Raw genomic sequence first — 27,082 nt, forward strand, 5'->3', positions numbered from 1 at the left:
GCGATTACAGTAGCAGCCGTGTCCAATACACATATATATTGTAGCCAAAATTTCATAATTCCAACAGCATCCATACAGTTGCGTCTCTAGTCCTTTGATTCCGGAGCCTTTCTACCTTACTTTACATTATGAGCGAGACGGTCAGTATTGTCCTAGCTTATGATAAATACTGGACTGACAAAAGGTTGATAGAATCTATCCTGTTTTCTCTATGGTCCCGAAGACGCTCGCTTCGGTGAGAGGCCAATCCCTCGGATTGAAGATCCGAGGGATGTAATTGTGAAGATTGCATACACAGGTGTTTGTGGTAGCGATGTGAGTATCAATCCAACAGTCCTCGATATAACGTTGACAGTAGCAGGTTCATTTCTGGACAGAAGGCGGCTTTGCAAGAAAAGTCTCTGAGGAGCATCCTCTGGTGATGGGTCATGAAGCTTCCGGAATCATCTACAAAGCTGGCCCAGCGGTTTCGAACCTCAAGCCTGGTGACCGCGTGGCTATTGAACCGGGCTTCTCTTGTAAGAGTTGCACATACTGCAAGTCCGGACGATACAATCTCTGCCAGAAGATGAAGTTCGCTGCGGATCCCCCGTCGACACACGGAACGCTTTCTCAATATTTCAAGATCCCAGAGGACTTCGCATATAGGATTTCCGACTCTACCAGCCTGGAAGAGGCTGTTCTAGTGGAACCTTTAAGTGTCGCTGTCCATGGTATTCGTCTCGCCGATGTACGGCCTGGCCATAGAGTCATAGTCCAAGGAGCGGGGGCTGTGGGCTATCTGACGGCGGCAACAGCGTGGGCCTATGGAGCCAAGCAGGTTGTCATCACCGATATCAACGCGAACAAACTTGAGTTTGCACAAAAAGGTCTCAATTGCCAAACCTTTGAGCCCCATTTGAGTTCAACTTCAACAACTGAACAGGAAGCTGCTAGGTTGAAACAAGAGACTGGCCTTGTTGATGGCGCTGACGTTGTGTTGGAATGCACCGGAGTCGAATCATCAGCACAACTTGGTATCTATGCTTTGAGACGCGGAGGTGTTTTTGTCCAAATAGGACTTGGGAAAGCTATGCAGAATTTGCCTCTCCATGCCATGTGCGAGAGAGAAATGGTATTAAAAACCTCGTTTCGATATGGTCCTGGGGATTTTGAAATTGCACTTGGGCTTCTTGAATCCGGAAAGGTGTCGGTTTCGTCTCTGATCAGTAGCATTACTCCCTTCAATCAAGCTCCGGAAGCGTGGAAGAAAACTATGAATGGCGAGGGTATCAAGAATCTGATTGAAGGGGTTCAGGATTGAGACGGATGCTCAGGAACCACTGTCAAGTTCGATATCTGGATACAGCAACTACTTGGAGCCTATCATTGCGTGTGCTTTAACTATATCCGAGTAGAAGAAAAGAGTACCAGTTTGGGTGTCAGTCAAGTGCAGATTTCTGTTCTGATACGACGACATTTTCTCGTCTTTGACAGTGACACTATTCCCGTCGCAATGCCGCTAGTTCCCATCTCGGTCGACAATATAACATCGACATGACCATCAAAACGACGGCGAAGAACCAATCTGAATTCGAGGAGAGATGATAGTCTAATGAGATAACCCGTACCAAGATGTTTTTTCAACAAATGGATGTCTTTTCCATTTTCAATTGTATGCTCCATGCAATTCTAGTCCTCCATTTACTGATCAATCCATCGTGTAGCAGAGTTACTAACTAACTAGTGTGTCAGTTTCATTGTAGCCCGCTTACCACTCCACATCTTTCGTGGTTAGCAAGGATAACTAATCATGACTCAATCGCAAACTCTGCTCCGATCTAGACTCGTATAAGACTCAAGAAATTGGCCATTAACTTTCATGCTCAACAAATTATTCATTTTTGCAGGCACAATTTGGTGATCATGGCCGATTCGTCACCGATAGTGGCCTCGCCGCCCCGACGGAATAGCCAGCAGGCCGACACTCCTCAATCAACCACATCGACTAATAACAATCGCGACGGGGCATTGGTACTACACGCCAATTCCTCAGCCACAGCTTGGTGGTCACAATTTCGATATCCAGTCATTACTGCTGGGATCGTGCTCTTACTGAGTCCCTTCACCTTCTTATGGCCTGGTCAACAGTCGATCGATCCCACGAATTATGCAGAGCGTACCAAGCGAATCCTCAAGACGACGCCGTAAGCCAACTCTTGATCTTACTCTAAGAGGATCGCACTGACAGTCCATAGTCTAATTGACGGCCACAATGATTTACCGTTCATGCTCCGCCTTGAACTCAAGAACCGCATCTACGATGAACGTTTCGACTTTACTAATCGATTGCTGGGCCATACAGATCTACAGCGTCTGAGGCAAGGCATGGTCGGAGGTCAATTCTGGAGCGTGTATGTAGACTGTGATGAACAGCAAAAGCACTTTGAGGATCCTTCTGTGAGTGGCAATTCGTTTGCCAAATTCTCTCTCGTGTTCGACCGCTGCTAATCTCCTCAAAGTGGATCGTTCGAGACACGCTTGAACAAATCGATGTGACTCGACGCTTCATCCAAGAGCACCCCAAAGACTTGGAGTATTGCGATACAGCGGCCTGTGCTAGGAAGGCCTTCAAAGCAGGCCGCATCGCAAGCATGATTGGCATTGAAGGTGGCCACCAGGTTGGTGGCAGCGTTGCAAGCCTTCGGCAGATGTACGAACTGGGAGTGCGATACATGACTATTACTCACAATTGTGATAATGCATTCGCTATGGCAGCTTCAACTGTTGCCTCCGGATCTGCGGACACTGGACTTGCAAAGCTTGGAAAGGTAGCCATCAAAGAGATGAACAGGTTGGGAATGATGGTTGATCTATCGCACGTTTCTCATCAGACAATGAGGGATGTTCTCAGTATTGCTAGAGCGCCGGTAATCTTCTCGCATTCTGGAGCATACGCTATTGAGCCGCATCTCCGAAATGTCCCCGACGATGTTCTTCGACAGGTCAAGCACAACGGCGGCATAGTTATGGCCGTGTTTCTCAATCGTTTCCTCAACATGAAGCATCCCGAGCAAGCATCAATACACGATGTGGCTGATCACATCTTCCACATCGCAGAAGTATGTGGCTGGACTTGCGTTGGAATCGGTGCGGATTTCTTTGGCATGTCAAATGTGCCTATTGGACTAGAGGATGTTTCAAAATATCCCAGTTTGATGGAGGTGCTCATGCAGCGAGGTGCAACAGATGAGCAGATTCGTCTGCTTGCAGGAGAAAACATTCTCCGGGTTTGGAGAAATATTGAAAAGAGCGCTAAAGCAATTCAGGCTACAGGTGAGAAACCTGTCGAAGAGGAATATGAAGGACGAGAATGGCATAAGGGATTTTCAACTGATCCCTACATGCTGAGGGGAGGCCTTGAGGAGGCCTTGAGGAATGGGGCCAAGATTGAGGAAGATGTCTTCGATTTAGATGCCGAAGGAAGGCCAAAGATTCTGTCTACTTAGACTTGTCTATAAGAGAAAAGGGGAAAAAAAAGTCTTATGAAAAACTGTCTCTGTTTGCCTATTAAGTATGCAAAACCATAGGGTTCATAGACAGACAGGTAGATCTCAGAACCCCTTCAACCCAGGTAACAGAAGCTCTGTGATGTCAATACCGGAAAATGACTATCATCATTATTTAAAGTAAAGAATACCGCAAATCAAATCTCCATCATGTAGAGTATTTGAATATGTCAACCAGCGCCTCAGATAAAGACCTTCCTCTCACCCCGGCGGCTATGCACCTTCTCTACACCTCGAATAACATTCGCCAAACGAACCATGTTTCTTGTTACTCCGCGCTTGCTCAAAGGATTGACATTTGAGTTTTCGTGCATAGGTACCTCATCTAAATTCAAGGCGAGACTTGCAGCGGCGTAGCCAGCAGTCTTAGCATTGTCGAGGAATGCCACCTGATTGATGTTCTTAATGTCATCACACGGAGTATGATAGCAAGAGTCCAAAGGCCCGGCATTGCTGTTGCCAAGGGCGATTTTGTATAAGGCTTAAGCGTCTTGTCGAGACTACACATAATTAGTCTTTTCTACTCAAGAGGTATCAGATCAGAGGGTGACTCGTTACTCTTCTGCTTTGATATCATCCGCTACACGTTGGGGAGTGAGCTGCTTGCATGCACAAGCTCCTGCAGAGAATAACGCAAGAGTGCGAATGAAATTATTAGCCTTCATCTCAAAGTCTAAAGAAGTGAAGCACTTGTGCCATTTTCAAAGTGACTTAGAAGATCTCATTACTTAAATAGAGAGACAATACATTGCGTGCAACGGTGCCTTCGCACAGGAACGCCACCCTCGTACTCGGACCATAGTCTTTGGTTCTTACAGCAACTTAAAACCCGGCAGAATCCTTCTAATCCTGCCAAATGTCGCATCGCCACAGGCATCACTAGGAAGGTATCCCAAAATTAAAGGGATTGGCCCGGGGAACGTAACTAACTAGGCTAAATATTGGGACGCGACCCTATTTGATATATGCTCCATTGGCCGAAGCTTAGCTATGGTTTGATAGCGAGCTGACCATTCAGTGCTTGAGCATCAGCGGACCAATCTATACAAATATGGGAACAACAGGTTGATCTCCCGTAATTGGGGGCCTGCTATGTTAGCTGATGAAGAGTCTGAGGCACATAGTCCGAGATATCTGATCCGAGCTGGCCTATCACATGAGTCCAAACGCTCTGGTCTTTGATCTTTACCCGACTTGGGACAATCATTTCTCTGCAATCAACTACCTAGAGAGTTGGAAATTCCTTATATTTTCTCATCAGTTTCGCGGTACTCAATCAACCCTGGCTATCCCATTCCGACTATTCATGGCTTCTTCCAACATCCTGAACTAGCCTTCAAAGGAATCAAACCAAGCAACTTGTCTCAGTGTTACCTTTAGTTCAATCCAGTTCAATCCAAGTCGTTTAATCGTAATAGCTATCATCTCTGCCATCCAGCTTCTGTCATGAGTCCCTTCAGTCACTGCCGCTATAACAAGTACCCAGACCTGGAGTTCTTCCAACCCATTCCATGATATTTCATAATCTGCCAGTAGGCGTGAAAGTTGAGGTTTGCGATAATGGATGGCACCGAGTGTGTGATGACTGTGCTCAGCGGTCGTGACAAGAAACCTCAAAGCGGCCAAACGCACGGCTTGGTGGATTAGTGATATTCCATAAGAATGCACCTCTGGCCCTTCTGATGGCATGTGCCTTGGTACTAGGAGAAGAAAGTATGGGCTATGTAGGATAGTTTCACAGTAACGGAACGTCGACTCCTCCCAGTGGTGAGACGCCTTGGCAACTCTTGTCAGTGATAGAAGAACCGAGCATAAATCTGAAAGAACTGGCGACAAGTCTCTCAGAGCGCTTAGAGTTTTTTCCAGAACGTGTGTGATTGTGGGCGGCTCAGGCTGAATCTAAAGGTGTGAAGGAGCAGCAAATCTCGGCGGGCGGTCCAGAGACAGGCTCCCAATAACATCTGACCTGTGAATATGAACATGGTTAGTTTCCGATCTGCGGCAAGTTCTAACTGTTGCCTACCAAATTAAAGACAGTAACAAATATGATGAACGAAGCCTATCTACTCCTCCGCGGCCGCGCACCAATGTCTCTAAGCTATGTAATAACAACTTTGTTTAGTGCATTCTTGATTCGTCAGCAACTTCCACGTCAGATCCAGCCACGAGAGGACTCCAAACGAATCGCGATAAGGTCACGTCGAAAAGCATACAGAAAGTGGGTTCATGATTCTAGTTCTCCGGGTCTAGAGCAACTTAGCAAGGCATCAAGTATAGTTTTCGGTACTTTATATTGAACCCCTGGTAAAATAAGAGAGGCTCCAATACATACATAAGTTTGATCTGCAATGACACGACTCGCTAGAAAGCACATCGTGATACTTTTAAAACAATCGTAAGCCTATCACTGGCCTCCATTCCTCAGAGCTTCCCCTGCATATTACCTCTCAGCTCAATCCATAATGTAATCTGACTCGCCCTTGAACCAACATCCTGGACACTGTATGGACTCTCTTGTGAACCAAGACTCTGCTGCTTCATTGGCGGCACATCGATCCACAGACCGAAGATTCTTCTCGCTTATCATCTCCCTCCAGTATCTTACTCTTTTAGGTCGATAGCGAAGACAGTCGCAACACAGTGCCATTGTCCGTTTGGGATGACCTTTGAGAGTCAGAGGTCTCATGCGCTTGAGTAGGTTCTTGACATGTGAACAATAACGTATGCTGGAGAACACATGGCTACTGGCTGATGTGATGTGGAGTTCGGTGGACAAACAAAGACGATAGAACAAGGATTTGCAAGTGAGTCCAAGACAGAGTCTGTCTTCAACCACGATATAGGACGTGATCTCGAGCAATATCTCATTCGGGAGAGTCTTGAATAGTGCAGATTGGTCTCGTTTGATTTGCAATAGCTGTATGGTGTTACTTGTACGTTTCCCTTGAATATATTGGGCTGTGAAGGTCGTTTCAATTGTCAACTACGTACCTTTTGTGAGACAACAAACGGTGCGGTAGGACACACGCACGGGCGCATCTGATCATTTTGATGGAAATTTGTGAAAGCCATTTTGCTGAATAACAAGTAGCTGCGGGAGAAGCTAAGTTGATGTTTAAGGAAGAAAATTCATTACGAATGCTTCCATTGAGAATTTGTAGCATGTCAAGATGAGAAAAATAAAACAGACCTCCAGTGAATAGGTGTTGGCATCTTCCGAACTCAAGGTGGATGCTGAAACTTGCTGGCACTGGCAGGCTCCTAATTTTGATGCTCTTACTATGGGATGACTGCGGCCTACAAGATTAAGCTTTGGACTGCGAATACAGGTGATAAATGAGCACACACTATTCCCACCCCTAATATAAGCTTTTACCCAGAAGCTTTAACGATGACCAATAAATCTTTGATACTCTTACATTCTGGAACAGTAGCCGAAGTTCATATCCTCATCTTCCAATCGTCATAATAATTCCTATTTCGAGCCTATACTTATGCAGCTCTTAGCCTCGATATACCACCACCACCGACTTAAATCAGAAGAGATCAAGGCTCATAACTCATAGCACAAAACCTGATTATTTTTCAATGAAAATTAATACCTCAATTTAAACTATAATATTCATTGAGTCTCCAATACATACATCAAGAAGTGCTACGACAGCAACATGGATATGGCGGAAAACTTGGCAACTGAGCTTCCTCCATTCAAGCCAAGTTCAGTCGTATTATCAAACGAAAATGCATGATAATCACTAAGGGATCCATTACGCCCAGAAACTAGATCAGGAATAAATACAAGATGCAAGTAATCAGAATCGGCTGGGCGAACTTGGCGGAGCTTGTGAATCGTTGATCTGGGGTACCTAGGCTGTTGATAGATGCGGCCAAGTGACAGTACCCAGCCGCCAAGAGAGTTTCTTATTAGAACAACATCCGTCTTTATTAGTCAGAAGCTTGTTTCTTGGCTTGCTGGGATAGCTACAACATACATTGATAGAGCCTTGGTAATAGTCTTGGCCAGCAGTAACTCCACCTGCTTTTGATGTGTCGGGGACATTGACAAGGTACTGGCCTTAGCCTTGTGAAATAACAACATTTATCGAAGGCAGCAACAATTTAAAGTGCTAAAGGATGTTAACCTGAAATCCGTGGGAAAGCGAGGTGACTCTGAGCCAGGAGTGTACGGTATGTAACGCATCCAGTAAGAAAGAGGCCTGGCTGAAGCCTCAATCTCAAGTTGCTGGTCTCGCATGTGACAAACAGTTTGAAGCATTGCGTGGCGAATCTGATCTAATTCTTTTATCACCATTAAGCTTCAACGGTCTCAAATCTATCTCTTGACTCGGTGCAAATCTGCCAAAATCCACGTTTCTAAAGGCTTAGCATCAGGTACGGTACAGCCCCACCCAGGTACTTACTTGGCTGCGTCTAATGCTGTAACACCTCGGGCGTAATAGGGAGTGATAGCCTTAGAAATATGACCAGTTTGTCACTGTGCACCAATGCCTCCTTGGGTGCTTGGCAAGCTGCAAGCCAAGTCACCGGCCGGTTTAAGCTACGAGTTCACGGAGCGGAAGTTAGCCAAACGGCAATGGATCTTGGCAGACACTCTGAGTGGATGATCGTTCCGAGATCTTATCGGTTATAAATATTATGCCCAGAGTTTTCACGGAATCTGGCCGTTGAGAAAAGAAACAAGACTATTACTACTAGTTGTCGATCTCAAGCGGCCGCGGAATAGGGTCGACTTAGCCGCCGTTATAAATGCAACTCGCTCGGACACAGGATACGAAGGCCTGCATGGTTTAGGTCTGGTCACTGTCTCACAGACTACTGCACAAAGTGATGAGCAGCCGTTATTTCCTATACCCTCTGCACAGAGTACAAAAAACAGTACGAATGGGGTTCACCCGGGGAAAACGCGGGGTCTGGGGTTACCAGCAAAATGAGGCCCTCAACAAACCAATGAATCCCTACCAGTCTCATATTGCTTCGTTTCCGCTAAATTAGCAAGAAAATTAGTTGCAATATCAGACACTTCAGCAGTGATTCCCCTGCTCTGATGAACCAATCGGGGGATTTGATAGCTCGATACCCTGTGTTCTTGGTATCACTTATTTTGTCTTTGTAGCTCAAAAAGCAACCGTAGCTTGATTATTAGTGGAATCTTTTGTCATAAATACTCCTCCAAGCCAAGGCAGCCTGAGTCTCAACAATAAGCGCTTAGAAAGACGCTTCATCATCACAGTTTGCGTTGAAATGATCCCGGTCAGCACGGCCGCATTTCACGCAATGCTTCAAAGAATGCTTAATGGTCAATTTTTCTGCTTATGCTCACCGAGAAGTCACACTACCGGAGATGTGCAGGACAACAAGATGCTTCTCGTTGATTGCTCGGCGTTTGGACCGCGCACGCCGAGTGCTGAGGCCCGAAGCCGCCACTTCGGCTGTGCCAAGTCTCAACGGAGCGGAAGGTGGAGCATCGCGGCGGAGCACGTGACTCGTACGACTTTTATCTTAGCATCAAGGGAGCGAGCGGAGTGGATATGGAGGCGCAGGTCGTGGCGGAGGAGACTGAGGTTCCGGGAAGGCCGAGAAAGTGTAAATGTACTGTTCACTGGGCATTAAACGCGAAGAGACGAGGAACTTTTTATAGTTGATAGGGGATATGGTTCCATCAGGAAGTCAATCAGGAGGCCTGTAGAAGAAAGACGGCAAAGAAATATTCCACATTGAAATGATGACACCAACGATCGCGGGTGCAAACTCTGCTTTATCAGTGCGGCGTGTCTCACCACTAACCACATAATACGAACAAACCCGATCCAAGAGACGAAAGGAAAAATAGGCCACTTTTGACAACATCCATTCTTTCTGTTTCTCGACGTAACATGAACTGAACACACGGCCTGCCAAGACAAAAAGTGCTGCCACTGTTGGGCAACGGGACCCGGAGAGTGTGGATCAGGTGATATGATTGATTTTGAGCAAGGTAGCCGATAAGCTTAGCGCAAGTGCCCAGAACCTTAAGTAACATAAGCGCAAGGTTAGTTGGTCCTAGAGTGAGGAGCCGACAGGGTGTGGCGATTCATCAGGCCAATGGACAGAGTCCAATGTCTACAGCCAAGCCAGTCTCTTAACTTGTTCCAGAAACGAGTGTCTCTGTCGTTGATTGCTGTTTTTTTTTCTTTCTTGTTACCCTCTGTCTGACCCCCCACGGAAGATGCAGAGATACCTAACCTCAGAAGCGATCAGAACATCGCTTTGCTGGATCGTCAGAAGAGATGTGGGGGCGCAGCGCTCGATAATTCGGCGTACCTTGACTTGAAGGTCCGAGGATTGATTGGATACGCGTCATTGGTCAAGCGCCAAGAGCCGCCAAGATAGAGTTGACCCTTTGAGGTTATCACGACGACCGCTAACCCTAGGCGCCAAGATGTGATGAAGCAGCTGAACCTTGATAAGTACAGACATTCTTGCCTTCGGCGAGATGGCGGTTGTTGAGCAATTACTAGCTTGTGACTTTTTCCTTGGCTCTTTCGTCTTGGCTAAGATGGCATGGCATGGTATAGCATGGTCGAGTATGTACCGGTCGATGCTCTTGGACGGTGGTGGAATGCCGAATGAGCTTTCAGAACGAGTAAGAGAGCTGCAAATCATAGCACCCATGGTCCAGTGGGCACGGTTGGAGTTTGAGACAAGAGATGGGCATCTCGTTAATATCAGTGTTGCATTGGTCATGTTTCGGTATGCTGCCATGGCTCTAACAGAGAGCTATGACCATGCTCGCATAGCAATCGCGGCCATGTGTCAACGGCTTGGATGCCGTTGGAACAACCGGTCCATGATGATCAAAAGACCAGGGGAATGTTGGAGAAGTGCAGTAAACTTGACAGACGCCGCCCTGGGCCTAGACGTTGACCTCGTGAGAGGAGGATCCATCCACGACCTCCGCGACCATGCGACAATCCAAGTCTGCAATGCACACCAATGACCTCACCTCTCAATTCTACAGCAAGAGCAGCAAGATTTCTCTTGTCGCGCAGTCTCTCTTCCGTCTTTGCACCCATTGCACGTATGCGCAATACGCCAAGCTGCCAAGACGCCAGGATCCCCACTACACACACCACCAAAACAGTCTCACCACGATACAGTACGCTACGCTACTTTACCATTTTTACCGGCCAGTTCTTTTTTTATTTGGAGTTTTAGCATGGAAACGCGACTGGGGTCTGGGGATGATAGAACCTGGAAGAAAAGCACCGAGAGATTGAGAAGAATTTTGCGACATGCTTCCAGGTCCTGGTGTTGCACCCAAGCTTACACTGTTGCATGGATAGACTCAAGACTGAGCATAGAACGACCTCTACCGATCCGGTGTTGTTAGCACGGCACTTGGAGCGTAAAATACGGTCCATCACTGGAATTGACGTCACGGGGCCGTCCGTTTCGTTTCTTCTCCGTTCCGGGGACGGCCGTCGACGATATGTAGGGCATCTGATTTATAGCAACACACCACACCTAACCAAGGTAGGTAGGCTAGGCTAGGCTAGGCTAAACTCACTAAGAGAGTATCCGTATAGCACTGCATTTTGCATTTGCAGGCTGAGGAGAGGCTCAACACCTGTCTACAGGGGTTAGTTATGGTGGGAGTGTGTGGGGAAAATAGTGACCTCTCCAAGTCCGGTGGCGGATCTAAACCGCTGCTCAGGTTCGGGTTCGGGATGGGACCAACGCCAAGAAACCCCGAGCCTGGCAACGACTCAGGTCCGCGATAACATGAACAATTACGGTGCTCTCATGGGGCTTTTTCCTAATTATTACAGTACTCTTGTTTCTTGAGATTTCTCCCTCCCTCAACTATATATGACCTCGTCCCCCGCACCCTGCCAAGGTCCATTTCCCATAAACTCCCAAAGTTGTCAATCACATTCGTCGATTGTTCTCTAATCGAATAGATAACATTGACTTATTCATGCCTTGAAGCTAGTTCCTTCATTGTTATCACTCTTTTATTCGTCAATGAAGTTCAAGTAGTCAATTGACTCCTGTAAACATCGCCAACACACGCCTCGCAACGACCGTCACTTATACCCAGAGCATAGAGTACACAAACAACAGTTTAAGCTCTCTTCTCGCGCCTTTTCCTACAGATCCTGGTCGCCGATCTTCAATCCATCGACCATGGCGGCCGAATACCCCAAGCACCCGTTTCTCCTCACAATCGAGGAGACGGCGCAAGCTCTCGACACCAGCATCGACAAGGGGCTTACCAGCCAACAAGTTGCTGAAGCTCAGCAAAAATATCCCAAGAATGAGCTAGATGTGGGCGGTACTGTGCCATGGTACAGTATTTTGACCAAGCAGCTACTCAATGCCATGATCATTGTAAGTGGCGCTCCCCTCCAAACCCAATTTGCCAAACTAACCCGCCACAGGTTCTTGCATTTGCCATGGCTCTGAGTTTCGGTATCAAAGACTACATCGAAGGTGGTGTGCTTGTCTTTGTTATCGTCCTCAACGTCACCATTGGTTTCTGGCAAGAGTATCGCGCTGAGAAGCGCATGGATGCTCTCCGAGCTCTCTCCTCTCCCAGTGCCATGGTTCTTCGCGATGGAAAGACTCAGGTTATTTCCAAGTGAGTTTCTACTTGGCGGAATCAAAGTTGACTCAAAACTAATCAATTGAACAGCCCCGAAGTCGTTCCTGGTGACATCGTCCTCCTCAAGATGGGCGACACCGTCCCCGCCGATCTCCGCCTCTTTGAAGCCATGAACCTTGCTTGCGAGGAAGGCCAACTCACCGGCGAGTCGATCCCCGTCGAGAAGATTACCGAAAACAATATCGCCGCTCCCGGAACAGAGAAGCCTGTCGAGTCCGAGGATGAGATCGGTATTGGTGACCGTGTCAACATGGCATATGCCACCACCGTCGTCCGAAAGGGCCGTGGTCGCGGTATCGTCACTGCTACTGGTATGTCCACTGAGGTCGGTAAGATTGCTGCCTCTACTTCCAAGAAGACTCGCAAGGCTGGCCGATCCATGAACTACAAGAAGTATGGAAAGCGACAGCCCTTTGTTGGTGCTTCCAAGCGAACTTGGGATGTTATCGGCAAGTTCTTGGGCCTCACTGAGGGAACCCCTCTCCAGCGAAAGCTTTCCGCTCTTGCTTATGTCCTTTTCGGTTGTGCCATCATCCTCGCTATCGTCGTGTTTGCTGTCAACAAGTTCGACATGAAGAACGAGGTTATTATCTATGCTACTTCTCTGGGTATCGCTATTATCCCCGAGTCCTTGGTGGCTGTCTTGACTATCACCATGGTCGTTGCTGTTACTGTAATGCGCAAGGCCAACGTGGTTGTTCGAGATCTCTCCGCCCTCGAGGCTCTTGGAGGTGTTACCAACATTTGCTCCGACAAGACTGGCACTCTCACCGAAGGCGCCATGATTGTTCGCAAGGCTTGGATCCCCTCTTCTCACATCTACACTGTTCGCGACTCTCAGAGCCCCAACGATCCCACCAAGGGCCGAGTCACATACTCCAAGCAGAGCGATGAGCCCGAAGAGAAGGAGGCCCCTCGTGACTACGATCGCGAGCGGAGTGCTGCTGTCCTCAAGTTTGATGTTCCCGATGAGAAGCTCAACCAGAACAATGCCCAACCCAAGAAGCCTGTGCCCGAGGTTGAGTGCGAGATGACTGATGAACTTAAAGCTTTCTTACTTTCTTCCGCTCTTTGCAATTTGGCTACTGTTCGATACGATGATGAAGAGGAGAAGTGGCAGGTTACCGGTGAGCCCACCGAAATTGCCCTCCAGGTCTTCACCCACCGCTTCAACTCTGGAAAGAAGACTCTTGAGGGTGAGGGCTGGAAGCAAATTGCCGAATTCCCCTTCGACAGCTCTATCAAGAGAATGTCCGTCATCTACGATGCCCCCGAGGGCGCCATGGGTTCCATTATCGACACTTCCAACTCAATGGTCTTCACCAAGGGTGCTGTCGAGCGTATCTTGGATCTCTGTGACTACGCCGGCACAGGACCTGACCAGCAGCCCATGACTGATGAGCTCAAGGAGAGTGTTCTTGAACAGATGAACAGTCTTGCTTCCCAGGGTCAGCGTGTCCTGGCTATCGCCTACCGGCCTTGGGATGGTCGTTTCACTGCCAAGCAAGCCTCTTCTCCCGCCGAGGACGAGAAGCTTCGAACCGAGGTCGAACAGGGTCTTATCCTCCTTGGTCTTGCTGGTATCTACGATCCTCCTCGCCGTGAAACCAAGCCCTCTATCGCCGAGTGTTCCAACGCTGGCATCCGAGTTCATATGCTTACTGGTGATCACCCGGAGACCGCTAAGGCCATCGCCAAGGAAGTCGGTATTATCCCCAAGAACCTCAGCATTCTGCCTGATCACGTCGCCAAGTCCATTGTTCAGAAGGCGACCGATTTTGATAGAATGACCGATGAAGAGATCGATGCTCTCGAGGAACTTCCCCTTGTTATTGCCCGTTGCGCTCCCGACACCAAAACCCGCATGATCGACGCTCTCCGTCGTCGTGGCGCCTTCATGGCTATGACTGGTGATGGTGTCAACGATGCCCCTTCTCTGTCTCGTGCCGACGTCGGTATTGCCATGGGTTCCGGTTCTGATGTGGCCAAGTCTGCCTCCAAGATCGTACTCACCGATGATAAGTTCAACTCCATCGTCGCTGCTATCCGTGAAGGTCGTCGCATGTTCGACAACATCCAGAAGTTCGTCCTCCATCTCCTGACTTCCAACGTTGGTGAGGTTATCCTCCTGGTTTGCGGTCTCGCTTTTGTCGACGACAGTGGCTTCTCTGTGTTCCCCGTCTCGCCTCTTCAAATTATCTGGATCAATATGGCTACTTCGTCGTTCCCTGCCTTCGGACTGGGTCGCGAGCAGGGTGCTCAGGACATCATGCGCAAGCCTCCACAGGACAAGAAGCGCGGTGTCTTTACCAACCAGATCATCATTGACATGATTGTCTACGGTATTATCATGGGTGCTTGCACAATGTGCACTTTTGTCATCATCGTCTATGGTGCCAATGGCGGTAACCTCGGCTTCGAGTGCAACCAGCGATACTCTGAGGAGTGTATCCCCGTGTTCAAGGCTCGCGCTGCCACTTTTGCTGAACTGACATGGCTTATCCTCATCTCTGCTTGGGAGTTCAAGAGTCTGCGCCGCTCCGTCTTCCGCCTCAACCCTGACGACGACAGCAAGTTCCCCGTGTTCAAGGACATCTACTCCAACCGCTTCCTGTTCTGGTCCGTCATCATTGGTGGTCTGTCCGTCTTCCCTGTCGTCTACATTCCCGTCCTGAACCACAAGTTCTTCAAGCACACTGGCATCACTTGGGAGTGGGCCCTGGCTGTTGGCTTCACTGTTGTGTTCGTTGCCGGCATTGAGCTCTGGAAGATGACCAAGCGACACTTCCACCTTCTTGAGGACGCTCCTGTCCGCCGCGGTGTCTGGGGCCAGGGTGGCGAAGACGGTGGTCGCCTTGCTCGAACCATGTCTCTGTCCAGCTTCAAGACCTGGGCATCTTTCTCTCGAAAGGACACTGGCGAGTCTCTCGGAAAGCGAAGCACCTCTCGTGGACCTACCGATCGACACATTGTGCCTCAAGGCCTTGCAGCCACCGAGGCCTAATCTTATGATTTACATCTCTGATGATAAGAATATTTAAAAGGGGGTGAGGGAGGTCTTGGAAAAGTAATGACACAATATGTGGTTTCATGAACTGAAGAATATTTTGGACGGATGGGAAGGGTCACGACGAATCTTAATATTGATATCATTTCTGCTTTTAGTTGCATTATTCCGCCCTGATAGAGGGTATAGATATCCCGCTGCCCAGCCACTGAATGCTGGTGCAAATGCATTACATTGTCACTGAACCATTTTTTCGTCCTGCGTGATGTCCTGAAAATAAACATTTCATCGTCTTTTATTCATTAATTTATCCTCTACAGAATTGTTTTCACCACAACAGCCAGTACCACCGCCAACAGGCCCGCGCTGGGTAAACTGGCTTTCGAATGCGAAGCATTGTTCTCGCCAGTTGTATTCAGCCCCAGGTATTGCGCACCGATGGTTGTCAGACCACCACTGTTTGAGAGCAAGGCTGCATTGGGTCCAACATTGGATACATCTGAGCGAAAGGCACCGAAATAGGTGTATCTCCCAATGAATTTTGACTCGTCAAACCACTTGAGAGTCTGCTTGAAAAATTGTTCTGTCGGTTGTGGGTCTTGGTGCGCGTAGGCATATTCTGTGACCCATATAGTAGAGTTGGGCCATCTATCAATAATGTGTTAGCATGTGTATGGGTTACAGAGAGGTGATACATACTCGGCAAGGCGTTCACCGATGTGAGACGCAAGACCCTCGAAGTTGTCGTACCAATGCACAGGAAGATAGTCCCAGGTGCAGTTTGTCTTAGGCCCCCCTTGGCTCTTGATCGCGGAACAATTTCCCAAGAACTGCTTTAGCCATGGCATACTGCCCCATCCACCGGTGCAAGCAGGGAGACCCAACTTTACACCCATCTCACCCAGTGGTTCAAAGTTCGCAACCCAAGCCTCGGCAGCGACCTTGGGGTCGAGATTGCTTCCACCGACATCGTTACCAGCATCGGGTTCGTTAAATCCCAGGACATGTGTGATGTTGATGCCGTCTTCCATGAGGCTCTTGACATTTTGAAGGAACGTCGTATCGCTTGAGTCAGATCCTACACCCCACATCATTGGTACGAACTCGAATTGGTCTTGAGGAACATCTTTATATACAGCAGAGGGCTTGTATCCATAGTTGTAGTACCAAGTGATATCGCTGCCGTTCTGGACCCAGATTTTGTCGTCCTGGGGCTTCTCGGTGTCGGGAACGAAGCAAAGCCCTCTCTTATGATCGTGGGTGGCGTATGAGAGACCGGCAAGCATGAGAGTCAAGAGATGCTTTGACAGAGCCATGCCTTTGTTTGAACGTGAAGTTTGTTTTGAGTAGTAGCGGTGCTTGATTCAAGAAAGGAGAGGCAATAAAAAGGAGTGACGAGTCAGCCAAGGACAACAGAGATCGCAGCCTTGGCAAAGAGAACGAGAATCGGCGCGGCCTTGACTTATAGGAAACATTCAGCAAGCATTTCATTCTGTAATTGTTCTTGATCCATCAAATAACCTGGACAGCTTGTAAGCGGTGGCTTCTGGAAAGTCGCCGAAAATGGATGTAGTACGAAGCTATCCGATCTACTGGTTGGTTTACATGGCCGCATCGGGAAGATAGCCTGTCGAGCCGGGGTCCAGACATGCAGAAACTAGGGACTTCCGAGACACGCTCTATAGAATCCAGTGCCCTTATTGGATCATCGTGATGATCCAGGAACAAGAGCGGCACTAAGTCACGCTCTCATGGGTTGGGTACCTGTCAAAACCGATATAATGAAGACTGGACCAGGTTGGTGGGTGGTGGGCCATTGTCATCAAAGAATGGGCTGGCGTTGGGATGCCAACCCCATGCTTCACATCATGGGCGCTCACTCTTCACTGTTTAGCCTGTGCTCAGTCTTCTTCAAGAATGTCAGAGAATGACACATGACGGAAAGAGTGGAATAGGTCGCAAGGCATGAAATAGGGAAAAAGAGTGTCATTAAAAGTGAGAACCATCCGTTGAGCCAACTGCATGTTGAGTTTTTCTTTGCATTCCAGTCGTTTTTGATGGTGAATCAGGTTGCATGAGATCTCAAAGCAGAAGATGCTGTCCGGTCGAAGCGACGTTCTGTATGGAGCGTACAATGCGCAGGGTAATGGACAACTGAGTACTGATATCGTGACCAATAAGCAATAACCAGACTCCGGGATCTTTTCATGGGGGTATTTGCCATGCCGAGATAGCTAAAGACGGCTTTTTCTGAAGCGGTCGCCGAGGTCGCTGAGATTATGTCATCAAAGTGCCTTATGTAATAATAGAACGAAACCTCGGGAAGTGGTCAGTCTGGAAGCGCTACCTCGGCTTAACCCCACACAATTTGATGCGCCGTCGCAAGTACCGCTGCAACTTCCGTCGATGTCTACCCCAGACCCCTCCCATGATGGACTTCGCCTCGGCATCCTTTTCTCCTATTTTAAAGCCAACTGCGCTGTCGTCTCGACTTGAATATTATCCAACCTGACACTCAAGTTTTGTCGATTCACAGCACAGCACAGCACAGCACAGCACAGAATCAGAATTTACACACACAATGGCCGCTGAACGTATTGGTTCCATCATCAAGCACCTGGCCCCTGGGTCGGCGCTCAACAGCATGTGAGTGGCGGTCGCTCGAACGAATTTATTATCACCGAAACTAACAATGAATGCCATGATAGTCAAGCGAAGAACCCCGATGACATTGTCATCACCTTCGCTGCCCGAACCCCTCTCACAAAGGCCAAGAAGGGTGGTTTCAAGGATACTTCTCTCGAATACATGGTGTATGCTCTGCTCAAGGAGGTTCGGAAACGATCAAACCTCGACCCTGCCCTTGTTGAGGATATCTGCCTTGGAAACGTATGTCGCAACCCCATGAGCCGAATCGAACTCTCCTAATCAATCATCTATAGGTCTCCGATGCCAAGGCTGCCTACAAGGTTCGCGCCTCTGCTCTCGCTGCTGGCTTCCCCAACACCGCTGGTGCTTCTTCCGTCAACCGATTCTGCTCTTCTGGTCTCAAGGCCACCGCCGATATCGCCCACTCCATTCTCAATGGCTCCATTGAGATCGGTATCGCTATGGGCGCTGAACAAATGACCATTGGTGGCGATGCGCTCGAGAAGCCCTTCGACGAGGCTGTTACATCACAAAGCCAGGAGTCTGTGGATTGCATGCAGCCCATGGGTTGGACCAGCGAGAATGTCAGCAAGGACTTTGGCGTCACTCGCGATGTCATGGACAAGTATGCGGCTGAGAGTTTCCAAAAGGCTGAGGCGGCGCAAAAGGCTGGTTTGTTCGCCGATGAGATCGTCCCCATCACCACCAAGGTCAAGGGCCCCGATGGTCAGGAGAAGGAGGTTACTCTTACCCAGGATGAGGGTATCCGACCAGGCACTACCGCTGAGAGCCTCGGCAAGATTCGATCTGCTTTCCCTCAATGGGGTGGAGCTACAACTGGAGGCAATGCCAGCCAGCTCACTGACGGAGGTAAGATTATTCTGCTCGATTCAAGGAGCCTCTCACTAACATTTTCTATAGCTGCCGCTGTGTTGCTGATGAAGCGATCTACAGCTATCAAGCTGGGCCAGCCTATCATGGCCAAGTACGTCGGTTCTACTGTGGCTGGCCTCGCGCCTCGCATCATGGGCATTGGTCCTAGCATTGCCATCCCCAAGCTTCTTGCCCAGCACAACATCTCTCTCGATGATATTGACATTGTTGAGATCAACGAGGCCTTTGCCTCGATGGCCGTTTACTGTCAAGACAAGCTTGGTTTGACATCAGACAAGCTCAACCCTCGTGGAGGAGCTATCGCTCTTGGTCACCCACTGGGCGCTACAGGTGCTCGACAGATCGTTACAGGACTTTCTGAGTGCAGGCGGCGAAAGAAGAAGATGCTGTTGACCAGCATGTGCATTGGCACAGGCCAGGGCATGGCTGGCCTGTTTGTCAACGAGCAGGTCTAAAACAGACAGTGCATGTCTGAGATATTCTAATTATGTAACACCACCAGATCTCGATATAGGCGAGTCAGTTGGGAATGTATTTATGATTTCGAGCGATGCTAGCAAGTTGGAAAGCATAAAATTTTGTCTTTAGTTAGATTTCGGAGTTAAGTTAATTAGTAAAACGATTCCGGAACGGGCTGTTGTCTCATCAAAGTGTATCAGCCAAGGGAATTGATAGCGTAATATCATGAACTTTGGTGGTGATAATTTTATACCCTGTGGTTTTGCAGCTCGTGACCGTTTTGTTGTAAATCTTAGTAATGACAGCCCAGAAGTAAGCCCCAAGCATTTACGTACCATGTGTTGGCTTTAGTGACTGTCTTCTTCTGTGTAGATATTATTCTTGGGGAATTACTTTGCGGCCGAAGTCGGGTTCCCGGCATCAGCTTCACCCACCGTAAACGTTAAAGCAGCAGGGATCGCTGAAAAACACGAGATCAGCCATTCGCTCACATTCCCCGAGAGGGCGGTGGGAAACCCCGCTAGAAGTCACCTGGGGCTAGCGCTCTGATGTCACCAAACAGCCTCAAAACGCAGCCAGAAGTTGGGCTTGCGTGGGTGGCATTTGCCAACGGTTGCGTCTGATTGGCGGAGAAGCTTTAGCTAGATCTGAGATTGATGCTGATGATTGCACACAGGGAGTCAAGGGACCTGCCCTGGCTGATACCTTCCACGGGAATGGAACCAACCCTTGGACTTGCACTAGGTACTTGTGCTCCTCTTTAGCGAGCCATGAACTTTTGATCTTTTCTCTTTTGTTTCTCAAACTTTTTGTCTTTCACCGCAAATTGATTTTGTGTGATCGTTGGCTATATAGATTCCATGCATCCGTCTTCATCGTCAGTCGCGTCTTCTTCGTCGCTTTTCTAGTCGACTTTCATCCCTCGGCCTTTGTCGACTTGGCTCTCTTCCAGAAACAGGAATTTCTCTTGAGCCAAGCTCGGGCATAGTTATTGAATACTTTGCTGGATATATGCAGTTCCTTAGACTTCAATTCCGAATTCAACCTCCATCAAACGCAAACTGCGACTCGATCGAACTCCACAATCATGGCCAACCGACCTTCCCACAGTCGTACCAACTCGGGGACCGATCACCGTCCTACTCAGCCCAGTGCTCTCCGTCAAGCTCTGAGCGCTCATGATCGAAACGAGAGCGAAAGCCCTACCGCAGAAGGTTCCACGACTCCCACGAGCATCCCAGTCGCATCACCTGCAGATTCGCCAGGACATCCCCCGGGAGCTACAATAAACGAGATATTCGCGAACGAAACAACGCCTCTAATCGACGGGAACAACCAGCGTTCAAACACACGCCGAGGAAGCGTTCACCCTGCCCACCCTGGTGTCTGCAGCCATGGCACTTTCAGTCCGCGACCCATGAGTCCGACCCTGACTATGAGGAGCACCGATGAAGATGGTAGCGAGACTGCAGGCTCGGGCACACATATTCCTGTATTAGACAATGCAATTACGACAATCGTGGGCCATGAAGACTGGAAGAGGTGGTTGAAGAAGAGAATGCGAACAAAGACAATGGGCCATAGCAGTATGCTGGCTGAACAAGCTGGTTTCGAGGATACGGCATTCATGTAAGTGCTCCAGTCCCTCCAACCTTGAATGATATGCTAACTTCTATCAGGTATCTTGCGTACTATGTCCCCTGCTTGAACTGGATGCGCCAGTACAAGCTCTCATATCTTCGTGGCGATCTTGTTGCGGCCATTACCATGGCTTCGTTCTACCTACCAATGGCCCTCTCCCTCGCTGCGAATCTCGCCCACGTCCCGCCGATTCACGGTCTCTACGCTTTCGTCTTCAATCCCTTTATCTACGCCCTTCTGGGATCCTGCCCACAGATGGTAGTCGGCCCTGAAGCTGCCGGCTCGCTTCTTGTGGGAACTGTTGTCAAACAAAATGTTGGTTCTGGAGAAGACGAAGACAATGACTTGTTGCATGCGCAAATCTGTGGAATTGTCGCTGGCATGGCTGGTGCTATGGTACTCATCGCCGGCCTTGCGCGACTGGGTTTCATGGACAGTGTTCTCAGCAGGCCTTTTCTCCGTGGTTTTATCAGCGCAATCGGTTTCGTCATTGCCGTTGACCAGTTGATTCCTGAGTTAGGACTCGCTGAACTGGCTGACGATGCTGGTGTAAGCCACGGCAGTCCCGTCGAGAAGATTAGGTTCATGATTAACAATATTCACGAAGCGCATGGTTTGACGTTTGCCATCGCCGGAATTAGCTTCCTGGTCATCATGATCTGCCGGTAAGTGGCGCTTTGTGGCTTCATTTCTGATGCGATTCTGACTGTGTTTTTAGTGAACTCAAGAATCGTCTTCAGCCTCGATATCCAGGCGTTGCCTATATCCCGGATCGTTTTGTGGTCGTTGTTGTATCTGCAATTCTTTGCTGGCGCCTTGATTGGGAGAACCAGGGAGTTGAGATTCTAGGCACAGTCAAGGCCGCCAACGGCCAGCTTCTTGCCTTCCAATGGCCTTTCAAGCTCGAGCATATGCCACACATTCGAAGTGCCATGGCCACGTCCTTCCTCATTGCACTTCTTGGGTTTTTCGAATCCTCGGTAGCTGCAAAGAGTCTGGGCTCAAGTGAGACTATCCAGGGTATTCAGTTGAGTGCCAACAGAGAAATGATTGCGCTCGGTATCGCCAATATGGTTGGTGGGTGTTTCATGAGCCTCCCAGCCTTTGGCGGATATGGACGAAGCAAGGTGAATAAGAGCACCGGAGGCAAGAGTCCCGCCAGCTCCATGTTTCTGAGCATCATCTCTCTGCTATCCATCTTCTTCCTTCTTCCCTACTTTTACTACCTGCCAGTGAGTACCTTATGAACCTATCTGTATCGCATGAGCTAATATCGCCTAGAAACCTGTCCTGTCAGCAATGATCTCTGTCGTCGCCTACTCGCTGATAGAAGAGGCGCCCCATGACATTAGCTTCTTCTTGAAGATCCGTGGCTGGACTGAGCTGGGTCTTATGGCTGTTATCTTCCTTGCAACCATGTTCTACTCTCTCACGCTTGGTATGGCATTCGGTGTAGGATTGTCGATGCTTATGGTTATCAAGCATAGTACGCGACCACGCATCCAGATCCTGGGTCGAATTCCGGGGACGAATCGATTTGAGAACGCGGAAGGCGACAAGGCGAGTCTTGAATTCATTGAGGGTTGTCTCATCGTCAAGATTCCAGAGCCTTTGACTTTCGCCAATACAGGAGAGCTCAAGTCCCGACTTCGTCGACTGGAGCTCTATGGTACATCGAAAGCACATCCCGCTCTGCCTCGCCTTCGCAGTACCGACATGAACCGAAACGTCATCTTTGATATCCACGGTGTAACTTCCATGGATGGATCTGGTACGCAGGTTCTGACTGAGATCGTGCGTAACTACCACGATCGAGGAGTGCGGGTGTACTTTTCTCGATGCCCAGTTCGCAAAGACCACCCTGTATGGCGATTAATGTTAAGCAGCGGCATTGTGGAAATGGCTGGCGAGAGACACTTTGTAAATGACGTGGAAGAGGCATTGCGTTTGACAGAATACGAAGAAAGCATTGCTGGTGAGTCGAGCCGGGCGCAAGAGCCTTAGAGAATTAGATAGACGAAAAGGGAGAAATGGTGTTTTGAAGGGGTTGTGATGCATACTTTGGGCTCGAGCGTTGTTGATGCCGTGGAGGAGATACCATTGCAGGAGTTTTTATAGCACAAATTGAGATTATCATTAGAGCCAGCGTTAGAGCCAGCGTTAGCTTAACAATGCTACACAAAACAAATATACATGGGTAGTTCTTGGGTAAAACTTCGGGTTCATGTTTGACTATATACACGGTGCCCAGTCTCTGTGATCCACGTTGATGCTATCATGATACTACTGTACAATAGCCCACAAAGCTTTCGAAGATGCATTACAAGCGGGGCAGCCATCAAGGGAAAGACCACAGACCATTCATCTATCATGTTAGTTGCCTCATGGCGAGGTCTCACATATCAGATTTTTGGACAATTGTTGGTAGTCCATGTAACTGCATCCCTGCTTCTGTAATCTACAAGTACAAATGGAATGAGGGATGTATTCGCCAATGAAAGGTATTAGACATGACTGCAGTTGCATAAGATAAGAATGGGAAATTCCTATGATGATGAGACAAAAAGGATACCTCAGGCGACTTTAACAGAATCTTCCCAGCCGAAGTCTCGGGTAGTGAAGAGTAAACAGGAGCGCTCGGGAATAGTAGAGAGCAGGGATTTTGGCGATCATGAGCCATTGAGGAAAGTAAAAACCAAGATCCATACCGTGTAAATGGAGAACAACTCGAGGCGTGGTAAAATACGACCGCAATTGGGAGGTTCTGGGTATGTAACACTGTAGTCTCTGACAAATTGGCGTGACAGACGAGAAAAGGACAGGGTCTTGACGCATCATGCATCCAATACAACCTCGCCTACCAAGGTATTTAGATCACGACTTATGAGGTGACGAAATTCTGAGGGACAACAAGACGTCTTATATATCTCTTGCCTCTGCCTATGGCTCTGGCCACTTGATCCCTCGATGCCATTTTCGATTCCGAACCCGTATTCTCTGCGAGCTTCAGACTCGAAGAAACTCAGGGTCGAATTAATCTAGAACTCTGAACAACCAACACGCAGCGGACTCCAAATCTCCAACATTACCATGGCTGATAATGATGAGCAGAGGCAAAAATCACTGCCAGAAGCCGACCTGGCACCTATAGAATACGTCCGTTGATCCTCACAATCATAAGATCGTTACCAACCGTCAAGCATGTCACTGACACGCTCTTTGACTTGATAGGACCCTCAAGTTGTTGGTAGCATGGAAGATGACAATTCAACCATCAGCAGTGGCAGGTAAACTATCACTTGTGTGGCATGTGCCGTACAATTACGGCAATTCTGACTGTACAACCAGCAGTCTTCGAGATGAATATCCTCCAACCGGTCCGACATCGCTCAACTGGGCTCGCTTTTGATGTAGATGTCGCTGTTTTGTCTCCCGCTTTAGAGAAACCATTGATTAATAGCTGCAATAAACATTCTTCCTAGAGCTCCCCATCCAACTGGTATCCATTTACGCAAGTCCTGCTTTAGGGATTAGTATTAGACACTTGAGTTTGTCTGAGTAGGAACTTACGGAAACAAAATCAATAACGCCTCGGTACTTGAGGACCTACTCGAGAGGCCGAATAAACCATCGATGAAGTAAGGACTGATTTTGTGCCTGGAGAGCTGGAGAGAAGTTAGATAATTGAAAAACTATGAATATAGGTGCTCTTACCAGCTTCTCTCAGCTTTCTCTTTTCTCGACGCTCCTGAGCCATCCATGTCCATAGTTGATCTATACGCCTGTCCCTTGGTGAAAGAGTTCGACGGGTACGTTCAGATTGTTGCGGTCGTCTAGTATGATAGTTCTGGGCTAGACACGGAGAAGCAAGGATAACTGGGGAGCTAAGCCAGAATGGTGGTAGTGTAGGAGCTCGGATAGTTCTAGTATAAACCCTGGTGATAAAAACCATAATGAAAGAATAGAGATTAATTCTGGAAGACAGATTTTAGACGCGTATCCGAATAAGTTTGATAAAGGCGCAATCTGGAGCGAATGAATATAGTGTTGTAAAGAAAGAAATTTTAAGGGACGAGGAGTTGCCATTAATTGTTTACACTGATTCTCACGTGATCTAAATGTGGGGCAGCACCGCGTGATCTCTCGCCTGCCAGCATCTGTCATCACCCTGCATTCGTACCTCTAAATTGCAGCTTTCAGATCGACGATGCCCAACTCGACTGGACATTCAAGCCCGGCGAATTTGACTTCATCCATATCCGGTATCTTTACGGTGCCATCGACGACTGGAATAAACTATACCGTCAAGCATTTACCCACGTGCGGCCAGGAGGTTGGCTCGAGAATCTTGAGATCGACATCGAAACACACAGCGAGAACCCCAAGATCGAGAAGGACGAAGGCCACATTTTCAAGAAATGGTGCAAACTATTCTTTGAGTGCGGCCGTAAAACTGGTCGAACCTGGGAGACTGCGCGGGATGGTCGTCAAGAGGAGTATATGCGAGAAGCAGGATTTACAGAACTAGTTTCCAAATCGTAGAAGCTGCCTGTTGGAGGTTGGCCTCAAGACAAGAAGCTGAAGCAGATCGGTCTCTACAATGGAGCCTTTATTGACCACTCCATCGATGCTTTTGCAATCTTCCCAATCGGAGAGATCCTAGGTTGGTCGAGGGAGGAGGTTACGATTCTGGTCAGCCAGATGCGAAAGGCACTCAAGGAGCCAAGAGCGCTGCCTTATTTTAATGTGTGAGTACAATGCCAACTTTTTCGAGAGTTTATTACAACTGACATCGGGAAAGTCGTATGGTCTATGGTAGAAAGACTGAAAGTAGTCCCAAGACTGCCTGATACATGCATTATATGGTTTACTTTGATCAAGCCTGGCTATATGTCATTACTGCTAAATTTACTACGACTTAGCTCCCTGGTATGCTTCGTGTCTCTTTGAGCTTGGTGGAATGCGTCCAAGGACTTCATTCGTACAAAAGTCGAGATAACCAAAGAGCGCCCACGATCTTTGAGTTGCTAGATACGCGGACACTCAGTTTCTGTGCAGACACTACTACTATTTAGCAATATCTAAATCTTCGAACTCATAGAAGCTCACATGATGAGAGATTCAATCGAAGAACGTCCGCTTCTATGTTATCACTTACTATAAATATTACGTGCTTCGCCTTGTACTGCCAGAGTCATCGCCGACAGCCGCATCTCATATGAGGTGATGATAGTGATACCCACTTGCTAGAGCAACTGTGGCGTTGGGCCAAGACCGAGAAGATCCATATGATGGACTCAAACAGTTGGATAATTCGGGGAGTTGATCATAGTCAAGGCACCTTGACCAGGACCAAGTACATATCTGCAACTCCCCGTCGCAGTCTCCACGACAGTCACTCCAACCTAGCATCACGAGAGCACTGCATGTTGAGAATACTTCGGACCCTCGACTACAAAGATTATAGAGTCGCAACAGCGCCGACAGCCCGGAGTCATCGAACCCTGCATTATGGAAATCACTGCTCATCCCCCGGTTCCCCCACGGCGTAATAATCCTCGACAAGCATTACAATCTCTCTCAAACCAGGACTCTGGCTTGCCTCGATCCACTCGCTGCTCAAAGAATGTCGGTGCCTGGTTCTGAATCGCGGGCCCTAGCAAAAGACGTCATGAGCTAAATACTAAGCAAAGACCGGGCTGTTGGCTTGGCGTTGTAATATTTCCCTCGGCCTCGGGGATATCTTTGTGGTTCGATCAACCAGTCATATTCTTCTGATTCAGTACCTTTAATGCCAAAATAGGCAGGCAAATTGTAAATGAATATTGGATGGGCTGAATGACTTGGGGACAGTCTAGACAGTGCATGTATTCATGTCTCTCGGTGCGGGTCAGGGTCAAAGTTTACACAATATGGTCTTGTTTTGACGAGCTCAACTGTTTTAGACTCATTTTTACATCTAATTTTACGGCCAGTAAAGTGCAAGGGATAATATTGTCGATGATACGCGACAGTCAAAGTGGAAGTCAAGGAGCCATGGTGTAAGTTATCTCCTACTTTTCGCTTTTCAGACCGTTTGAACCGTTATCATCAAGCCTCTCCCCCACGCCTCTCGATCCTTTTCTATCCGATATTACCACAAGTGACGTGACGTACTTTGGCACGGGGTTGCCGCAAAACCATGTGACATGCTGTACACTTACATTGGATGCATCACCT

At 48.3% G+C, this 27,082-nt stretch overlaps 10 protein-coding genes across 12 annotated transcripts; 6 read left to right on the top strand and 4 right to left on the bottom strand.

Annotated features, from left to right (window-relative positions):
• The first annotated feature begins 39 nt into the window (after window positions 1–39).
• FVEG_10437 (hypothetical protein) lies at window positions 40–1,433 on the top strand. Its single transcript, XM_018899588.1, has 3 exons — window positions 40–140; window positions 193–315; window positions 362–1,433. Exons 1-3 carry the CDS (start codon window positions 129–131, stop codon window positions 1,301–1,303), a joined length of 1,077 nt encoding a protein of 358 aa, XP_018757678.1. The 5' UTR covers window positions 40–128; the 3' UTR covers window positions 1,304–1,433.
• A 390-nt stretch (window positions 1,434–1,823) lies between these two features.
• On the top strand, window positions 1,824–3,660 carry FVEG_10436 (membrane dipeptidase). The gene is made up of 3 exons (XM_018899587.1): window positions 1,824–2,186; window positions 2,238–2,439; window positions 2,502–3,660. The coding sequence occupies exons 1-3, from the start codon at window positions 1,906–1,908 to the stop codon at window positions 3,486–3,488; spliced, it is 1,470 nt and encodes a 489-aa protein (XP_018757677.1). The 5' UTR covers window positions 1,824–1,905; the 3' UTR covers window positions 3,489–3,660.
• Window positions 3,661–7,293: 3,633 nt separating this feature from the next.
• On the bottom strand, window positions 7,294–10,487 carry FVEG_16802 (hypothetical protein). 2 transcript variants are annotated; one of them, XM_018906038.1, is made up of 4 exons: window positions 9,787–10,487; window positions 7,970–9,738; window positions 7,541–7,922; window positions 7,294–7,488 (listed from the first exon to the last, which is right to left on the bottom strand). In XM_018906038.1, the coding sequence occupies exon 1, from the start codon at window positions 10,308–10,310 to the stop codon at window positions 9,906–9,908; it is 405 nt and encodes a 134-aa protein (XP_018757676.1). In that variant the 5' UTR covers window positions 10,311–10,487; the 3' UTR covers window positions 7,294–7,488; window positions 7,541–7,922; window positions 7,970–9,738; window positions 9,787–9,905. The 2 variants fall into 2 exon arrangements, with proteins under 2 accessions (XP_018757676.1, XP_018757675.1); XM_018906037.1 differs by having other exon boundaries at window positions 7,970–10,487.
• FVEG_10435 (potassium/sodium efflux P-type ATPase, fungal-type) lies at window positions 9,752–15,468 on the top strand. Of its 2 annotated transcripts, XM_018899586.1 has the most exons (4): window positions 9,752–10,015; window positions 10,067–11,939; window positions 11,990–12,189; window positions 12,244–15,468. In XM_018899586.1, exons 2-4 carry the CDS (start codon window positions 11,736–11,738, stop codon window positions 15,215–15,217), a joined length of 3,378 nt encoding a protein of 1,125 aa, XP_018757674.1. In that variant the 5' UTR covers window positions 9,752–10,015; window positions 10,067–11,735; the 3' UTR covers window positions 15,218–15,468. The 2 variants fall into 2 exon arrangements, with proteins under 2 accessions (XP_018757674.1, XP_018757673.1); XM_018899585.1 differs by having other exon boundaries at window positions 9,752–11,939.
• Window positions 15,469–15,479: 11 nt separating this feature from the next.
• On the bottom strand, window positions 15,480–17,512 carry FVEG_10434 (hypothetical protein). The gene is made up of 2 exons (XM_018899584.1): window positions 15,920–17,512; window positions 15,480–15,868 (listed from the first exon to the last, which is right to left on the bottom strand). Exons 1-2 carry the CDS (start codon window positions 16,534–16,536, stop codon window positions 15,535–15,537), a joined length of 951 nt encoding a protein of 316 aa, XP_018757672.1. The 5' UTR covers window positions 16,537–17,512; the 3' UTR covers window positions 15,480–15,534.
• A 245-nt stretch (window positions 17,513–17,757) lies between these two features.
• Window positions 17,758–19,443, top strand: FVEG_10433 (acetyl-CoA acyltransferase). The gene is made up of 4 exons (XM_018899583.1): window positions 17,758–17,866; window positions 17,929–18,109; window positions 18,163–18,739; window positions 18,791–19,443. Exons 1-4 carry the CDS (start codon window positions 17,802–17,804, stop codon window positions 19,216–19,218), a joined length of 1,251 nt encoding a protein of 416 aa, XP_018757671.1. The 5' UTR covers window positions 17,758–17,801; the 3' UTR covers window positions 19,219–19,443.
• Window positions 19,444–19,923: 480 nt separating this feature from the next.
• Window positions 19,924–23,098, top strand: FVEG_10432 (hypothetical protein). Its single transcript, XM_018899582.1, has 4 exons — window positions 19,924–20,851; window positions 20,902–21,528; window positions 21,582–22,095; window positions 22,145–23,098. The coding sequence occupies exons 1-4, from the start codon at window positions 20,310–20,312 to the stop codon at window positions 22,865–22,867; spliced, it is 2,406 nt and encodes an 801-aa protein (XP_018757670.1). The 5' UTR covers window positions 19,924–20,309; the 3' UTR covers window positions 22,868–23,098.
• A 223-nt stretch (window positions 23,099–23,321) lies between these two features.
• On the bottom strand, window positions 23,322–23,705 carry FVEG_16801 (hypothetical protein; the record flags this gene model as incomplete). The annotated part of the gene is made up of 1 exon (XM_018906036.1): window positions 23,322–23,705. The coding sequence occupies one exon, from the start codon at window positions 23,703–23,705 to the stop codon at window positions 23,322–23,324; it is 384 nt and encodes a 127-aa protein (XP_018757669.1).
• A 394-nt stretch (window positions 23,706–24,099) lies between these two features.
• FVEG_10431 (hypothetical protein) lies at window positions 24,100–24,249 on the bottom strand (the record flags this gene model as incomplete). Its single annotated transcript, XM_018899581.1, has 1 exon — window positions 24,100–24,249. One exon carries the CDS (start codon window positions 24,247–24,249, stop codon window positions 24,100–24,102), a length of 150 nt encoding a protein of 49 aa, XP_018757668.1.
• Window positions 24,250–24,981: 732 nt separating this feature from the next.
• FVEG_10430 (hypothetical protein) lies at window positions 24,982–26,990 on the top strand (the record flags this gene model as incomplete). Its single annotated transcript, XM_018899580.1, has 3 exons — window positions 24,982–24,998; window positions 25,057–25,611; window positions 25,665–26,990. The coding sequence occupies 2 exons, from the start codon at window positions 24,982–24,984 to the stop codon at window positions 25,403–25,405; spliced, it is 366 nt and encodes a 121-aa protein (XP_018757667.1). The 3' UTR covers window positions 25,406–25,611; window positions 25,665–26,990.
• Between the last annotated feature and the right edge of the window lie 92 nt (window positions 26,991–27,082).

This window comes from Fusarium verticillioides, chromosome 9, assembly GCF_000149555.1.
Source record: "Fusarium verticillioides 7600 chromosome 9, whole genome shotgun sequence".
In the NCBI taxonomy this organism is placed as follows: Eukaryota; Fungi; Ascomycota; class Sordariomycetes; order Hypocreales; family Nectriaceae; genus Fusarium; species Fusarium verticillioides.

Excerpts from the sequence above, each read along its gene's own strand:
- FVEG_10437 (XM_018899588.1), top strand. Across the intron at positions 316-361 it reads CAGGTGTTTGTGGTAGCGAT|GTTCATTTCTGGACAGAAGG; the intron begins GTGAGTATCAAT and ends TGACAGTAGCAG.
- FVEG_10436 (XM_018899587.1), top strand. The coding sequence starts at position 1,906 with ATGGCCGATTCGTCACCGATAGTGGCCTCGCCGCCCCGACGGAATAGC. Across the intron at positions 2,187-2,237 it reads CGAATCCTCAAGACGACGCC|TCTAATTGACGGCCACAATG; the intron begins GTAAGCCAACTC and ends GACAGTCCATAG. Across the intron at positions 2,440-2,501 it reads AGCACTTTGAGGATCCTTCT|TGGATCGTTCGAGACACGCT; the intron begins GTGAGTGGCAAT and ends ATCTCCTCAAAG.
- FVEG_16802 (XM_018906038.1), bottom strand. The coding sequence starts at position 10,310 with ATGGCAGCATACCGAAACATGACCAATGCAACACTGATATTAACGAGA.
- FVEG_10435 (XM_018899585.1), top strand. The coding sequence starts at position 11,736 with ATGGCGGCCGAATACCCCAAGCACCCGTTTCTCCTCACAATCGAGGAG. Across the intron at positions 11,940-11,989 it reads TACTCAATGCCATGATCATT|GTTCTTGCATTTGCCATGGC; the intron begins GTAAGTGGCGCT and ends AACCCGCCACAG. Across the intron at positions 12,190-12,243 it reads AAGACTCAGGTTATTTCCAA|CCCCGAAGTCGTTCCTGGTG; the intron begins GTGAGTTTCTAC and ends TCAATTGAACAG.
- FVEG_10434 (XM_018899584.1), bottom strand. The coding sequence starts at position 16,536 with ATGGCTCTGTCAAAGCATCTCTTGACTCTCATGCTTGCCGGTCTCTCA. Across the intron at positions 15,869-15,919 it reads ATCGGTGAACGCCTTGCCGA|ATGGCCCAACTCTACTATAT; the intron begins GTATGTATCACC and ends CATTATTGATAG.
- FVEG_10433 (XM_018899583.1), top strand. The coding sequence starts at position 17,802 with ATGGCCGCTGAACGTATTGGTTCCATCATCAAGCACCTGGCCCCTGGG. Across the intron at positions 17,867-17,928 it reads GGGTCGGCGCTCAACAGCAT|TCAAGCGAAGAACCCCGATG; the intron begins GTGAGTGGCGGT and ends ATGCCATGATAG. Across the intron at positions 18,110-18,162 it reads AGGATATCTGCCTTGGAAAC|GTCTCCGATGCCAAGGCTGC; the intron begins GTATGTCGCAAC and ends AATCATCTATAG.
- FVEG_10432 (XM_018899582.1), top strand. The coding sequence starts at position 20,310 with ATGGCCAACCGACCTTCCCACAGTCGTACCAACTCGGGGACCGATCAC. Across the intron at positions 21,529-21,581 it reads CTGGTCATCATGATCTGCCG|TGAACTCAAGAATCGTCTTC; the intron begins GTAAGTGGCGCT and ends CTGTGTTTTTAG. Across the intron at positions 22,096-22,144 it reads CCTACTTTTACTACCTGCCA|AAACCTGTCCTGTCAGCAAT; the intron begins GTGAGTACCTTA and ends AATATCGCCTAG.